At 33.3% G+C, this 17142-nt stretch overlaps 1 protein-coding gene across 1 annotated transcript in view; it reads left to right on the top strand.

Annotated features, from left to right (window-relative positions):
* Ttc6 (tetratricopeptide repeat domain 6) overlaps window positions 1–17142 on the top strand; it is a 183705-nt gene that overhangs the window by 135592 nt on the left and 30971 nt on the right. Inside the window, exons 18-23 of the mRNA XM_078050195.1 lie at window positions 2516–2598; window positions 3572–3648; window positions 4191–4348; window positions 14327–14461; window positions 15664–15813; window positions 16718–16858. Of these exons, the coding sequence (XP_077906321.1) occupies window positions 2516–2598; window positions 3572–3648; window positions 4191–4348; window positions 14327–14461; window positions 15664–15813; window positions 16718–16858 (744 nt within the window). The remainder of the gene's footprint in view (window positions 1–2515; window positions 2599–3571; window positions 3649–4190; window positions 4349–14326; window positions 14462–15663; window positions 15814–16717; window positions 16859–17142) is intronic.

The following is a 17142-nucleotide window of genomic DNA, read 5'->3' as shown; positions in this document are numbered from 1 at the left end:
AATTACATACTCACAAAGTCTCTGCTTATGAGATGTGCGTTTTTATTGTCTTTCATTTTAAAAATAATACTGTATGTTTTTTCCTTATTTTAAAAGCAATATGTATTTATTATAGGTAATGTATTTATCCAAATTATAAATAAATAAATAAATAAATAAGTTTAATGAAAAGTAATAAATTAAAAATGGTCCATATTCTCTAGGGATAACTACTATTAACATTTTGGAATCTGTTGTTCTAATGTTTTGTGCATGGGCATACTGGTGAGTGGGTGGGTTCATAGAATGGGATCTCTATGTAGCATGGTAATCTAACCATTAAAACTTTCCTGTAAATTTTTACAAGTTAAATTTTAAAATAAATGTAATCCTCCTCTTTTCTACAAGTCCTCTGGATAAGCTAGTTCCAGTCTGGATAGGCTAGGTTATGCTGTGGTAAAAAACAACTCCAAAATCACCATTTAAAACAACAAAGGCTTGTTTTTTTCTTCTACTACCTGTCCACTGAGGATTACCTGGAGTATATGCTGTCTGCTGCCCATGTCTCAGGGTCTCCTGTGACTGGAGTCTCATGCAAAATTCTTACCTTCTGGATGACAGAAGCAGAAGATCCAAGATACGTTCAGTCTGGTCCCTAGGAAAAGTTTGCCTTTGACTCCTATTAGGAAAGATGCGAACATATTTGCAGTGTGTGAGTTTTTACTTAATCTAACCCCATCAATGAAGCTCAGGCCATTTGGGGAAGCTGGTGTTTCCCCTGAACACACACAGAAACCCAAACACCAGCATGGTAGCAGGGGCTAAAGGACGTACAATCAGACAATTGCCTCTTTGTACTGAGAGGAAAAATCAATCTGTGCACAGTAATGGGTGTATGCACTGTAGTATATGCACACTGAAATAAAACAGTCCTTGAAAAGAGCAGAACCATGACAGCTGACTGATTTTATATATATATATATATATATATATATATATATATATATATATATTTTTTTTTTTTCCCCCCATGAGATATATGTCAGTAAGAAAGGCAAGATTCAGGGGCTGGGGTTGTAGCTCAGAGATATAGCGCTCGCCTAGAATGCGCGAGGCACTGGATTTGATCCTCAGCACCACATAAATATGAAATAAAGATATTGTGTCCACCTATGACTAAAAAATAAATATTAGGAAAAAGGCAAGATACAGAAGAATATAAAGTGTGTACAATATGATCCCATGTAAATCAAGTAATTATAAATCAAACCTTGTGTATATATGTAGAGGAATACGTTCTCCTACTGTGTTGGTTCAGCTTTTCAGCTTCCTTGGGAATCTAATCTAAGGCTGCCTGGGGGCTTCCTGGAGAGGTCCAAACCCAGGGAAGCTACATCTGTCCCAAAACAAGGTTTCCCCAATGCATAGACATGGACAGTTGGTAGAACAGGTATAGCAGTGTGCATGTTTGGTTGGATGGTATATTAATCGAACCAACCTAAGCAGAGGCTGCTTATGACACAATGGCCAGAAAGTTTCACAGAAATTCTTAAATTTGTTTAAATGAATCTCAGACTTCTTCTCTTTATGGGCTTCCTCTTTTGACCCTATCCACTATTTCTTCCAAATGGTTTATACTGTTTCTGCAGGTTTTGCTTGTTTCCATGTACAAATTAATTTTGGGCATTCTCTTTTTTTCATCAGTCATTATGGTTAGGGGAGTGGTTGGTTGTCCCAGGTTAATTTTCTGTCACCATGTAGTGCTCCTTTAGTGGTATCTACAATGATAGTGATTTTGTCCCCAGATATATACAAATTCAGTTTATGTTTGTGAGGCCAGTATTAATAAAAGAATCAGTGTTTATTTTTCTTTATACATTGATATTAAATGGATATTTTTATACAATTATTATATTTTTATTTATTTATCTAATTTTAATTTTGGTATAAATCTGCTTTTCTAGAGATTGAAACCAGGGATGCTTAACCACTGAGCAATATTCCCTTTTTATATTTTATTTAGAGATAGGGTCTCACTGAGTTGCTTAGGGCCTCACTAAGTTGCTGAGGCTGGTTTTGAACTTGCGATCCTTCTGTCCCTCATGAGCTGCTGGGATTACAGGAGTGTACCACTGCTTCCCAGCATCCTCCCTTATTAAGTGAAATTGACTTTTTATTTTACTTTATTTTGTATGCTAGTTTACTAACAAGTGAATTTTGGTGTTGTGGTTGAGAAAAAAAAACTAAAAAGTTAAATGAAAAAGGAATGAACACACAAACTAGAATGTAAAATTATATATATGTATGTTTATTCTTCAAATTAAAGATAAATAATTTTTAAAAACCAACTTGCACCATAACTGTTTTTTTTAACTTTTCTATATCCCATTTGCTTTGATGATTCTTTAGAAAATCATGTGTATTAGGGGATGTCCCTGCAAAATTTCTGCAGTAAAGGGTATGAGGGGATAAACATCAGAAAGGAAATACTCAGTTTTACCAGAACCCAAGTTTCTGTTTATTTATTATTCAACAGCTGCATAAATTGAAAAGGGCAGTCAAGGAGTTATCTCGTGCCATTCACTTTCAGCCAGATGGAGTCCAATTGTATATAATAAGGTATGAGCATAGAAATTGAATTCTTAAGATAACTTCACATCTGAGCAATCTGTTGGGATCTTTAGTTCTCTCTTGATTCTTTAACTTCCTCATTTTACATTTACTCTCTGGGCAATGGCCATCTCCCAGCCAGCAAGCCAGAGGCAATTCTTGTTTTTGCTAAACTTTAAGATAACATTACATAATATTACTGGATCTTCCCTTGCATCAAAACATAACTGCAAGTTTAAGATCTTTAGGCCTTTCTAGGTTGATGGTTATGTAGTTAGTACGTATCTCACGAGAGCAAGGTAATATATTTTGAACAGTTGTTTTGAATATGTTAACAGAGGTGCCCCAAATAATTGTTAGCTAATTCCATAAAAAAAATAAGTGGCACAAGAATTGCATTTGAAATGTAGTAGAACTTGGACTAAGGAGACATTTTACAAATTATTACTTCCAAAAATATAGTCTCTAAGGATTAATGGAACTGGGAAAAGAAAGTGGAACTTTTTTTTCAGTACTGGACTTTGAATCCAAGGTTTTATATATGCTAGACAAATGCTCTACCACTGAGTTATATTCCCAGCTAGAACAATTTTTTTTTTCTGAAGAATGCTTGCTTTGTGTTTTAAGCCTTGAACCACATTTTAGCAATTTATGGAAAGTTTTCCTCATTTTATGTCCCTTAAATTTTAATTTTTAAGTAATTTCTCAGCAACAAAGTAAAGTAGTTTAAATGCAGATAATTACAAAAAGAGATGACTATTTTTCTTGTAGCGTCATATTTTCTAAATTGTTTCATCACACATCCATGTAAATAGGTCATTTAGACTATAAAATGTCTGTAATGTATTGCCTTTTATGCATGCATATATAAATATAATCAATGTATTGTAGCTGTAAAATTTTAAGTAACTGAGTATAAGAAACTTTACTTTAGAAAAATTATTTTTATCAGCTTAGAATCAAAAAAAATTTTTTTTTCCAGAGGACAATATCTTCTTATGATGAAGTGTTATGATCTGGCAAAGTTCACTATTTATCAAGTAGCAGAAATGAACCATGGTAAATATAATTAATTGAAAATTATAATTGTTTTAATTTAAGAAATATCTTTTTTTTAGAACTTTTGTACTACTTTCAGTAACTACACATAGATGGCATAAAGGTTTTAGTTGAAAGACAAAGATTTGGAAACTTCAGATTATATGCAAATAAATTGGTAAAATGATTCACAATATATTACAATGAACTTTGTGAAAGAGGTTATTTTTATAGGACTTACTAGGCTTACAATTTTGCTGGTTTTTTTTTTTGTAATTGGAATGTCTTATGTTTCTTGAAAGTAAATAGATTTTCATATAATATTGAAAATTCAGGGGCTGGGGATGTGGCTCAAGCGGTAGCGCGCTCACCTGGCATGCGTGCGGCCCGGGTTGGATCCTCAGCACCACATACAAACAAAGATGTTGTGTCCACCAAAAAAAAAAAAAAAGAAAATTCATATTATAAAGAGATTTTTTTAATTGCTTGATTTTGTTAAAATAATTTTATTTGAAATCCTTCATACTTGGCAAAGGTACTGATAAATTTTCCTTTTCTCTTAGGTCTCATTGAGTTGAACCCAATACAACAAGCAATCATTTATTCATTTTGTGAAAACCATGAGAAGGCCATTCAGGTCTTGGAGGAGAGCTTGTGGAGTAAGCCAGAAGTAATCATGTTTATCATAGCAAAAACACTAATGAAGGCCAAGAAATTCAAGGTGAAAGGTCCTCTGAGTAATGTTTACTAAACCTAGTAATGAAATTCATATATCATGCTTAGTATGACATTTAAATATTATTTACAACTCTATATTATTTACATACTATTAATTTTATACTAGTATTTATTATATTATTTATTCAGTCTTTTATTAAACTTTGCAATTACTTTTTCATTTTTCTATTATTATAATTCTTAACATATTAACTGTACAAATTAATGGATTTTACTGTGACATTTCCTATATGTGTAATGCATATATTGTGTATTGACCATATTCATCCTCCCTTCTTTTTTTACTCTCTCTTTTCTGTGTTCTCACTCCCTGGACCCCTTTAGTCCATAACCATCCTTCCTCTACATTTAGGTCATCTTCTCCCCCCCCACCCCATTTCCACATATGAGAGAAAGTATGTGGTACTTGTTTATGTCTGGTTTATTTTGCTTAACATGATATACTCCAGTTCTATCCATTTTCCTGCAAATAACATGATTTCATTCTGCTTTATGAATGAATAACACTCCATTGTGTATATATACCATATTTTCTTTATTTGTTAATCTGTTGATGGACAGCTGTATCTTGACTATTGTGAATAGCACTGCAATAAATTTGGGCTTCCAGATATCTCTTTCTGTATGCCGACTTCATTTCCTTCAGGTGTATACCCAGGAGTAGTACAGCTGGATTGTGTGGGAGTTCTGTGTTTAGTTAGTTAGGTAGTTTGTTTATTTATTGGAAGTTCCATACTGTTTTCCATAGTAGTTATATTAATTTACATTCCCACCAACAGTGTACATTTATTCCTTTATTTCCATATCTTCCCAATAATTGTTATTTATTTATTTATTTTTTATAGTGGCTATTCTAACTGGGGTGAGAAGGAATCTCTGTGGTTTTGATCTGCACTTCTCTGATGAATAAAAGTATTGAGCTTTTAATTTTATATATTTATTAGCCATTTGTACTTCTTTTGAGAAGTGTCTGTTCAAATCCGTTGTCCATTTTTGATTGAATTACATTTTTTTTGTTGTTAGATTTTTAAATTTTCTTTATATGTTCTGGATATTAGTCCTCTGTCAGATGAATGGCTAGCAAAGATTCATCTTTGCAGGTGGTCTCTTTACTCTGTTGATTGTGTCCTTTGCTGAGCAGAAACTTTTCAATTTGATGTAATCCCACTTTTTTTTTTGCTTTTGCCTCCTGAGCCATTAGAGTATGATTTAGGAAATTGTTGCTGGTATCAGTGTCTTGAAATGTTTTCCCTATATTTTTCTAGTACTTTCAAAGTTTCAAGTCTTACATTAAGGTCTTGATCCATTTTGAATTGAATTTTTGGACAGGGTGAGAGATAGTTTCAATCTTCTACCTGTGAATATCCAAGTTTCCCCAGCACCATTTGTTAAAGAGGCTGTCCTTTTTATGATTTTGTATGATTTTGGCACCTTTGTTGTGAATTAGTTGGCCAAAGAGGCATGGGTTTAGGACAGTCTGTCACTGGCCTACATGCTAATGCCATGCTGCTAATGTTACTCTGCAGTATGTTTTAAAATTGGGTGTTGTAGTGTGTCTAGCACTGCTGTTTTTGCTCAGGATTGCTTTGGACATTTGGAGTCTTTTGTGTTCCCAAATGAATTTTAGAATTTTTTTCTAGTTTTGTGAAGAATGTCATTGGAATTTTGATGTGGATTGCATTGAATCTGTAGATCACTTTGTGTAGTTTGGCATTTTTAATGATATTAATTCTCCCAATCCATAAACATTGGAAATCTTTTTACTTTCTAGTGTCTTCTTCAGTGTCTCTCCACAGTTTGCATATGTTGAGCTATCTCTTGCTTCCTTGAAATGAAGCCAACTTGATCATGGCATATGATCTTTTTAATGTGCTGTTGAATTTGACCTGTTAGTATTGTGTTGAGGATTTTTGATCTGTGTTCATAAGAAATATTGGTCTGTCATTTTCTTTTTGTTGTTTTGTATCTTTATCAGATTTGTAGAAGGTTAATACTTACTTGGTTTGTATTATTTTCTGTTTCATTGAAATCTTTTATTAGTCTCTGGCTGCTACTTTTATTGAAAGGGATATTTCCTTGTTACTTGTTTTAAATGTTCCATTGGATACTTATTTCATTAATATTCAAACTTTATTTTTTATAATATAAGTGTCAGTCTGTTTTGTGCTGCCATAACAGAAAATAACAGATTGGGTAATTTGTAATGATTAGAAATTTATTTCTCTCAGTTCTAGAGGTTGGGAATTTCAAGTGAGGGTTCTGGCATCTTATGGAGATCTTCTTACTGTGTCATTCCATGGTAGAAGGTTGGAGGGCAAAGAGAGGTGTGTGTTGGGAGAGAGAAAGAGCAAGAGAGGAGGAAAAAAACAATAGGGAGCTGAATTCTAAACTTGTCCTTTATAAAGGCCCAATCTCATGATAATGAACCATTCTAGCAACTAGTTGCATTTAATCCTTTGATTATATAGTTCCTTTTTAAACGTTCCATTCTCAATACTGATGCATTGGGTGTTAAGTTTCCAGTTTGTGATTTTGGGGGAATACATTCAAATTACAGCAATAAACAGCATTTACAAATTATGGTCAATTTCATAAATATTTTAAAATTTATGATAGGATTTCATTTTTTAAAAACAAACACATTTTTGGGTCTGAGTTGTTGCTAGTGGTAGAGCACTTGCCTGGCATGTGTGAGGCCCTGGGTTTGATCCTTAGCACCACATATAAACAAACAAATAAATAAATAAAATAAAAGTCCTTTGACATCAAAAAATATTTAAAAAAGAACACATTTAAAAAAGTTTCTTTTCTTTTTAAGTTGCAAATACAATGTAAAATGAATATTCTGCTTGATATTGATTCTTTGAAATATGCTCTGAATTATTCATGTCTTAGTTTTGTAACTCATCCATGTCTGAAAAATATGCATTTTCTCATTGATATGTTTTATATATGCTTAGTAGGTCTCATTTTTAATGTGTTTTTCACATGCTTATTTTTAACTAATTGATCTATCAATGACTGAGGTATTTTTAAATCTTCTATAATGATGTTGGATACCAAGTTTTCTCTGTGATTCTTTAAGTTTTATTTTATGTAACTTGAGGTTATTTTTAATTTTATACATTTTAAAATTGACATGTTTATACACAAACACACATATACATACATATAGAATACAGTACTGAAATTTGATACATGTATTATTAGTATATCATATATAAAATCAGGACAATTAGTATTATCATCTCCTCAAATATTATCATTTCTATGGTTTGGGAACCTTCAAATTTTTCTCTACTTATTTTGAAAGGCATAATTAATTATCAAAAAATTTATTTTTGTTATATATCCTCAATTTTAGAATTATTATACTTATCTGATGAACTGAACTTCTATCATTACATAGTGACTCCTCTATCACTACTTATAATGCTTTCAGTGTTTATGCTATAGCTCTGTTAGTTTTTCATCACTGTGACCAAAATACCTGACATAAACACCTTTATTGCAGAAAAGATTTATTTTGGCTCACAGTTTCAGAGGTTTTATAGTCCATGGTCTGCTGACTCCATTATTTCTGGGTCTGTGGTAAGACAGAATATCATGGTAGAGGGAGCACTTCTCACCACTTAGGCAACTGGGAAGCAGAGAGTGAGCTGGAGGAAGGGGGCCAGGGACAAGATCTACCTTCCCTGGATATGCTCCCAGGACCTACTTCCTCCAACTGTGTGCAATCTCCTAAAGCTTCCACCACCTTCTAATAATGCCATCGATTTATGAATCCATCAGTGTAAGAGAGCCCTCATGACCCAATCACTTCCCCAGACTCCCCCCCCCCCCACCTGTGAACATTGTTACACTGGGGAGTAGTAGTACATTAAGCTCAGGAGTCTTTGAGAGACACTTTATTTCCAAACATAACAACCTACTTTATTTTGAAAAACAGTATTTTAATGTATGTCTTTTTTTCTTTTACTTTTGACTTTTCCATATCCTAGGTTATAGGAATGTCTGATAAACAGTTTATAAAAGGCTTTTAAAAATTCATTTTGATTATATCTTTTGTTTTACATGGAGAATTTTGGTTCCTGTGATTTTTCTTCCATTTGGATTTTTGTCATTTTAATTTTATTCTTTCTCTTTTATTAGGGTGTTTTATATTTGCTATTCTTTTTCAACAATTCTTCTAAAATCTCTATTACTTTTTACTTTTTGTACTGATATTTTTAAATTTAAATTTTTTTAAAAATTATTTCCTCTTTAATCTTCTCATTTCACATTTTGTTTGTTACTAGTGAAATGTTGCCAAACATATGCAGCTATGTCTGAAGTTAGATAACATTGTTTCCTGAGTACAATATCATTCTCCTGACTAATAAAAAGATCATAGACTCCTCTAACACTAATTATTTCCTTCCAAATTCACATATACTTTTTTCTTGTATTTAAGATCTACAAATTATAATACGAAATGACTACCATTATTTTAGAACCAATATTTATATTTACATATCTTTCCATTTTATTTTCTCAGCATTTCTTATGTGTCAGACTGTTCTTTTGAGATAATTTTTATTTTTTTCTGAAATAAAAATGAACATCTGTCAATGATAAGGCTTTTTACTATTCTATAACAAAATTTTAGATTGGAAGTTACTTTTTGTCAACATCTTGAAAGTAATATGCTGTCATTCAGCTTCTATTGATATTTCACCTCCTACTGATAATGAGAATTCTACTGTTAGATTATCTATCCCTTTTTGGTATATTTTTTTTTGTCTCTGATTATTTTTTAAGATTTTCTCTTTTGTTCTATAAAGTTGTATATACATATGACATATATATTATATATAATATATTACATATATTATATAATATGATAATACTATATATTTTAAAACATAAAAATAAATAAATGCATATTTATATAATTTATTTAATGATATAATATAAATTATGTAAGTATATATAATTATATATATCAAGTTATACATTTAAACTTTCTTGTAATTGTAGATGGATAGCATACCTTTATTTATTTTTATGTGGTGCTGCGGATCAAATCTAGTGCCTTGTGCATGCTAGGCAAGCACTCTGCCACTAAGCTATAGCCCTAATCCTAAAGTTGTATATTCTTGATTTACTTTTATTTTCCTGATTTGCTAGGTTATGATTCCTCAATTTGTGGATTTCTGTCTTTCCTCAGTTTGGAAAATTTGAATCTATTATTTCTTCAAGTTCTGTCTCCCATTCTATTTACTCTTTTGGGGACAGATATGGGTTTGACTTCTCTAATCTTCACTTATCTTATGTTCTCTTATATTTTAATCTCTTGCTTCATTCTGTATAATTTTTTAAAGAAGATTTTCTTCAGATTCACAAATTCTTCAGCCTGGTCTTCATGTTTTATTTGAATAATACTTTTTACTTGTAGAAGTTCCATTTGATCATTTTTAAGTCTTCATATTCAATCCTAATTGTCTCCTTTTGCTTCATCATCCTGATTTCAATTTTATTTTAAAAATATTTTATAAACATGTATTCTGTACCTGATAATTTCAATACAATTCTCAGATGTCAAAGACTGGTTTGTTAGTTTTGCCAATTCCTACTCATACTGTCTTGTCTCATTCTGTGCTTGTTCACTGGCATTTTGCTTAATTTTAATCTGTAGGAATACAGTGGCTATATAGGTCCCACTTTCCTCCATATTTCCTCCATATTGGATTTGTCTCAGGAGCAAAGAATTATTATCATCTTGGCTCTCCTGAGCATTCCAAATCCAGTGAATGCCCTGAACATTCCAATTCAGTGAATGTCCTGACTCATATCTTAATAAATGAGTGTCAAACTCAAATCTTCCTCTTTGTTGTTGACTCACTTCATGGAACCGAGATGGTGATGCTACTGTAGTCATCTACCCTCAACATCACCCCTCCCTCCTGTCTGCTTAGTATATGCCTCACACCAGACTTAGGCTCTCATATACATCTCTGTCTATGCTTCCTGAAGACTTCCTTTGAGAGCTTCTCCAAGGAAATTTCTTTAGAAATAGCTCATCTACCATACTTTAGTCCTAACTACTAAAATTCTGAGTTGTTTATTGTTCATATTCATTGCTTTATACTGTGCAACTCTAAGTAGCATTATAGGTGAAGTGGGAATCTTTTTTTTTTAATGTTTTTTATTTTTTTATGTGGTACTGAGGATGGAACCCAGAGCCTCATGCATGTGAGGCAAGCGCTCAACCACTGAGCCACAACGCCAGCCCCTGAAGTGGGAATCTTTAAGACAGCTGTTGTTACTGTTGTTGTAATAAAGCCTTATCTTATTTTTTCACAGAATGGAAGATTTTGATTGATATTTAGGAGGTATGAAAGAGTCTAGTTAGTGGAAGGAGAATTTCCTATATTTAAAATCCTTTTCAGATTTTTATATTTAATTTTATTTTTATATTTTATATTTTTTGACATGTCTTCAGTAATGCAAAGTTAGTATAGAGGACTAATAATATGCTACTTATTAAGCACCTAATATGCATAATAATATACATTAGACAGACTGAGGGCTGGGTGCTTAATCACGAATAATTATATTTAATTTAAAAGACACCAGAAATGTGCCATTTTTACCCTCTCAACCCCTCTAATTATTTACTTTTCTCTCATTTCTGGCACAACAAATCTTGAATATTTTCTGCATTCATTGGCTTCATTTCCTCACTTTCCACTCATTCTGACACTAGTACAATCTGGCTAGTTTTTACCCTTTTGTGATGATTGATGCAACATAAAGTGACCCCCAACAAGCTTTGCCCTTGTATGACATCGAGTCTGGGTGGAGCCTGTGACTTGCTTCTAATTAAGAAAATATGGCAAGGTTGATGAAATTTTGCTCCCATTATTATGTTACATTGTATATGATCCTCTTTTGGCAGAATGAAGCGATAGATTCTCTTGCTGACCTTGATGAAGCAAAGAGACATACTGTGAACTAGCTGTGGAGAATCCCTTGTTGGGGAACTGCTGTGGCCTGTAGGTTCAGGAAACCTCCAATAGTCAGTATTTTTAGAAACCTGTATCCTCAGTCATACAGCCATGGGGAAATAAAATCTTTCAATAACCTTAGAAACCCAAGAAGATACTTCCCTACTTGCACCTCTAGGTGAGAATGCCGTCTGGTTGGCACTTTGGTTGTAGCTCATGAGACCCCAGAGCAGAGGACTTGGTTAAACTTTGCACAGACTCCTGGCCATGGAAGTTGTGAGATGGTAAATGTGTATTGTTTCAAAGGCAGTAAGTTTGTGGATTTTTTTTTTTTTTTCCGGCAGCAGGGAACTAATGCAGTTTTTGGTGCCCAGAAGTATAATGAGTGCTTCTGCAATAAATATCTAAAACTGTGGCAGCAGCTTTGAAACCAACCAATGGGGCAGAGACTAGAAGACTTTTAAGGGGCATGACTAGAAAGCTTTAATCACTTCAGACAGACTATTGGTGGATATCTGGTCATTAAGATATGCTAGTAGGTTCTCACCTATGGATGAGGAACTAGTGAAAGAAAGATCTTTTTAATGTAGCAAAAATGTTTCCTGTAGTTACTTAGAAAACAGAACTAAATAGTCAGGATCCTAATATGTAGTTAAGATAATTTTCAAGTAAAATGTTGAAAGTGCTGGGTGTTGTCAGGTTTATTCTTGCTTCTTATAGTGAAGTGTGAAAGGAGAGAGAGAAGTTAAGAACTGCTAAACAGAATAAACCAGGACTCTTACCAGATGATAATTCTCTACCTCTCCAGATGGCAAAAGATGACAAAAGCAAGATTGTCACTGTCAGTAAAGTGTTCTAACTAGTGAGAAGAACAAGGTATAACTGGACAATACTTTGCTCCTATTTCAGAAAGATCGTAAAGCCAGCATATTCAGTATAACACTGCTCCCTTTTGAGGATATGCCATACAAATATCTTAACCAGAGGATCTCTGAAGATTTCAGGATATTGTCCCTCATGCATCTCAGCCAGAGGCCAAAGTAGAGAAGGAATTTTCTTGCAAAAATTAGTGAATATGGCTTTTGTCTAATGGAGAGAATGAGTGCCTGTGAAATGCATTAAAGGTCTCCAAATTCTTAAGACAATTATTTCTGTAGAAACCAGTTTGGACCAAGAGAGAGAGAGAGAGAGAGAGAGAGAGAGAGAGAGAGAGAGAGTATGAAATGAAAGTTTGTCAGACCTCTAAAGCATTCTGACAGGAAGCAGATTAATAGAATAACTCAGCTGCAAACATGTTCAACCTTTTATGAAAAAGCAATAATGACCCAGAGGGCAAGACCAGGAAACTACAGGGCAGAATGAAGAGCCATAGAGAATAATTCTATGCCTTGAAACCTAATCAAGAGACTCTGGATGTCTGCTCAAAAAAGAGCTGCTATGGACCACTGAGGGCTTTTTAGCCTCCATTCCCCCTCCCCTCACCCCCGTTGAACTGGAATGCTGTGGATATTATCCTGTGCTTATCCCACCATTGCACGTTGGGTGTTTCAGAGATAAATAGTTTGTGTCTTTTATTTCACAGGCCCTTAGCTGGAAAGGAATTGTGCCCCAGAAGTGGTACTTACGTGAATAATACTCAAAGTCTGCATCCAGACTTGGACATGATTTAAATAATGAGATTTCAGACTTTGATCTGATGGAGTAATGAGATGAGCCTTTTGGAGGCACTGGAATGGAATGTATTTTGCATGTGGCAGGGATACGGAGTCACTGGGGCCCAGAAAGTGGACTGTGACAGACTCACTCTGTAGTTGCCCTCAGTGAATCATGCCCTGTATAATTTCCTTCCATTTCTTGAGTGTTGACAGGATGTGTGACTTGCCTCTAACCAGTATGCAGGGCACAAATGTCATTCCCTGATTATGTTGCATTTTTCTAAGGCTCCCTCTTTAACAGACTGGAAAGAGAGATTCTTAGACTGATCTGTAGGGCTAGTCTGTAGATTGTGACTGCTTATGCAGAAGGTCATGTGGTGGTAAACTTCAGGTAGCCTCTAGGATCTGAGTGCGGCCAACTGCTAGCAAGAAGCCAGGACTCTGAGTCCTGGAGTATCAAGGAAATTAATTCTGCCAGTGGTGTATCGGAAGCTTGGAAGGTGATTCCCCTAGTAAGGTTTCCAGAGGAGAATGCAGCTCAGCTGACAACCATGATTGCAGCTTTGTGGAATCCTGAGTGGAGGACCCAGTGAGCCATTCTTGATCTCGTGACCTGTGGAAAGTGGGAGATAATAAATGTGTTACTTTAATATGCTCAATTTGTGGTAATTTAAAGTGATATAAAATGATTGCAGTGCGCTTGCTATTTTCATTGGTGAGTTCCTTACTGCAAATTCAGTGGTCATTCCTCAGATTTGAAGTTGTTCAATTCTTCATTCTTTCAGGAATATTCCTTTATATTTGCTTTGACCTCCCCCAGCTCCTGTTGCTCTGGCAGGAAGCCCAGTATCATTGCCGATCCTATTCTACCTACCCAATGGTGGTGGTCTTTTTGGTTCAAAAGTATATTATTTGATTCAAAGTATATTAGATATGTATCAACACTATTACTACCTAGTAGCTTCTCAATTATTTCACACAGGGAAATTGGTCATAAACTGGTCAATAAATGTAAGTCTGATTAAGACCATTAGAAAATAATTATTGGAATTTAAAACATAGTTTCAAAAATTCATGTGAGTGAGCCTAAGTCCTGGTTTATGGGGTAGGAACTCAGGAGCTCGCCATGGAACTGAGTCTTCTTCTTGGGTGAGACCTGTGATCTTCATCAGATCCCTGTGAAGTGGGAACATAGCTTCCTTATCTGGGTTCTTTTTAACATTGAAGATTGTAATGTTAAATAAATATCAGAAAGAAACAGTCCCTTCATATATATATGTATATATATATATGTAATTTTTATTTTTATCATTCTAGGAAGCTCTGAGAATGTTTAAGAAGGCAATGGAAATCTGTTCTTGTTCTCTCAAAGGACAAAATGCTGCAGCTTTTTCATCAGAGTGCCTGTATAACTTGGGTCTTTGTTACATAGAAGAAAACAACTTCCAAATGGTATTTTGTGTACTTAGAAGCATAGATTATGTGATTTTAGAATCTGGTTGCTTGTATTCAGTTTTATTTCTGGAGGCTTATCTAGACAATACAGGGGGTGACTGGACCAAAAGTTTAAAATGGTTGGCTTATTATATAGTCAGTCTGCACCCTGAAATTCTCATGAATTATTTTATATAATTAACACATTTTATTTGATGTTAGTTTTTGACAATTAATCTAAAGACCAATATGGTTTTCCACCAAAAATATCTAAATATAGAAAATTATTACAGCAAAGCAGTGTTATTTTATTATTAATATGACTGCTTATTAAACTCCAAGTAGTTTATATTGAGAGCTTTAACATATTGTAGAATAAAAGAGAAATTATTAGAATACTCTGTAACTTATCTTATTGGGAACTGATTAATTCCAATCAGATTGAAACTGGTTATTAAGATGGCCAGGTTCATTGAAAGCCAGTTAATTATTGTGGATTTATCCAGCCTTTGACTACTTTACACACTTCAAAATGGTCACTGATATGAAGAATATGTAAAATAATTGATATTATCCCATGGTTATTGTTGGATATACCACAACTCCATTTTTGCATATACATACACAATCACACAAATACACATGCATCATTCCAATCTTTCCTTATATATACCGGATGGAGAGTATCTTAAATTTGCATATAAGAAAAGAATTGTCCACTAAGTTGTTCATTAAATATAAGATTAATTATAATATTTTTTATACTTTTAGTCCTTTTGGACAACAGGGAAAACTTGCTATGCTTTACAATATTGGGGAAAAATTTAAAGTTCTGTGTTCTGAGTTTTCATAATCATATATCTGCTATGATTCTCAGACTACCATGGATAATAAATGATGCTGGTTGCAATTTCTTTGAAGGAATAAAATCCAAAAACTAGTGATAAAAACTATGCCTCTGAAAGCACTGTAATCTAACAGCATAGATTATGTAAACATTAACCTGGAAATAAGGGGATTTTTAAATATAATACTAAATCTAAGTTGTTTCCAAATATTGATTTGCTTGTCCCAAAATTTTCTGTGGGAGAATATATTTTAAATTACTAGAAAATTGAGTGAAACTTTTCAACAAAATTTACATATTGCAATTTATTAACCTTCTAAACTAATACATTCTGTTGCTAAGTGGTTTGTGCTTTAACAATATGCCCGTCTAGGCTTTTGATTCTTTTACAAAAGCTGTGAAAGCAAATCCTGATTTTGCAGAAGCTTTTTATCAACGAGGGTTTTGTAAAGTAAAACTCCACAAGGAAAGCTCAGTTCTGGACTTCAATCGTGCAATTACGATCAATCCGAAACACTACCAGGTATTTAAATACATAATGATAATGATTTGGAAAATTTGTTAATTTTGGTAAAACTATTAAATCTTTTATATGCTTTTGCTATTAGTTAGCAACAATTGGTTACTTGTACGTACTTTTCCACAAACATATATCTGTATTTTATCTGTACATACTTTTCACAATCCATATATCTATATTTCTTCTTGAACTAAATATTTTTTCCCAACAGAGATATTATGTTTATTCAAGTGCTTTGTGAGTTTGGATATATGTAAATATGCTAATTTATTAATTTTTGTGTTAATAATTTTAATTTACATACTGTTATTAATTTTATTTATTTATTATTTTGCTATCACATTTATTTCTGTCTTTTAATAGACTGTGGAGACAACACAAAATTTAATAGGTGCAGTGTGACTGGATCCTGATTTTAGCAGACGATGAAATTAAATTTGAATTGGCTAAATAATGGATACTTTTAGGGAATTACTAGAAATCTTCTTAGAGATATAATGGCAGTGTAGTTACTTAGGGCAATGTCTTTTTTCCATAGTAGATGCATACTGAAGGCCACAAGGTGAAAAATTTTGATGGCTACAACTTGTTTTTCCATACTTAAGGAAAAAATAAAATAAATATGGCAAACAAAGTGCTAATAATTATTGAATCCAGGTGATAGATACACGGGTGTTCATTATACTATCATTTCAATTATTCTATATGTTTGAATTTTTTTCTAATAACAGAGTGGGGTAAAAGTGTATATCTTAATACTGTCTTTGGACATATAATTTTTATGATGGCATGATATTCCAACATCTTTTATGTCTTTGGGTGGCATAAATTTGTTCATAGATTTTTGGTAGAACTGATGATTTCACTAAAACCTCTATTTCTGCTTTTTCTTCTCTTTCTCTGAAAGGCATACTTAGGCCGAGTAGCCTACTATGGTTTAAAAGGCAGATTCTCCAAAGCAATTTTGAACTGTAATGAGGCAATCAGTATTTATCCTGAGAGTGTGCGTGCCTATGTCTGCAGAGGAGCTCTGAAATACTACAGTGGGGTAGGCCACCTCCTGCCTGGTTTACTGAAATTGTAGATACTCAGTAGAGGGACTCACTTCCCCTTTTTTTCCCTCTGTGATAGGAGAATTGCTATGGTATAAAGAGCAGAATTACATAGAATACTTTTTTCATCGTGCACTAAAGGGGATTTCAGTTCATGATTTTTCACAAAATAGTGATATTTATTTTTGATCTTTACATTTAAAATAACATCATTATTATTTTTTTAAGAAATTATTTTATTTTAAAAGAAATTATTTTATTTTAAAGAAATTTTAAAGAA

This window comes from Ictidomys tridecemlineatus, chromosome 5 (assembly GCF_052094955.1).
Source record: "Ictidomys tridecemlineatus isolate mIctTri1 chromosome 5, mIctTri1.hap1, whole genome shotgun sequence".
Taxonomy (NCBI): Eukaryota; Metazoa; Chordata; class Mammalia; order Rodentia; family Sciuridae; genus Ictidomys; species Ictidomys tridecemlineatus.
The sequence above is the reverse complement of the archived record's forward strand: the minus strand, read 5'-3'. Positions and strand labels throughout refer to the sequence as shown.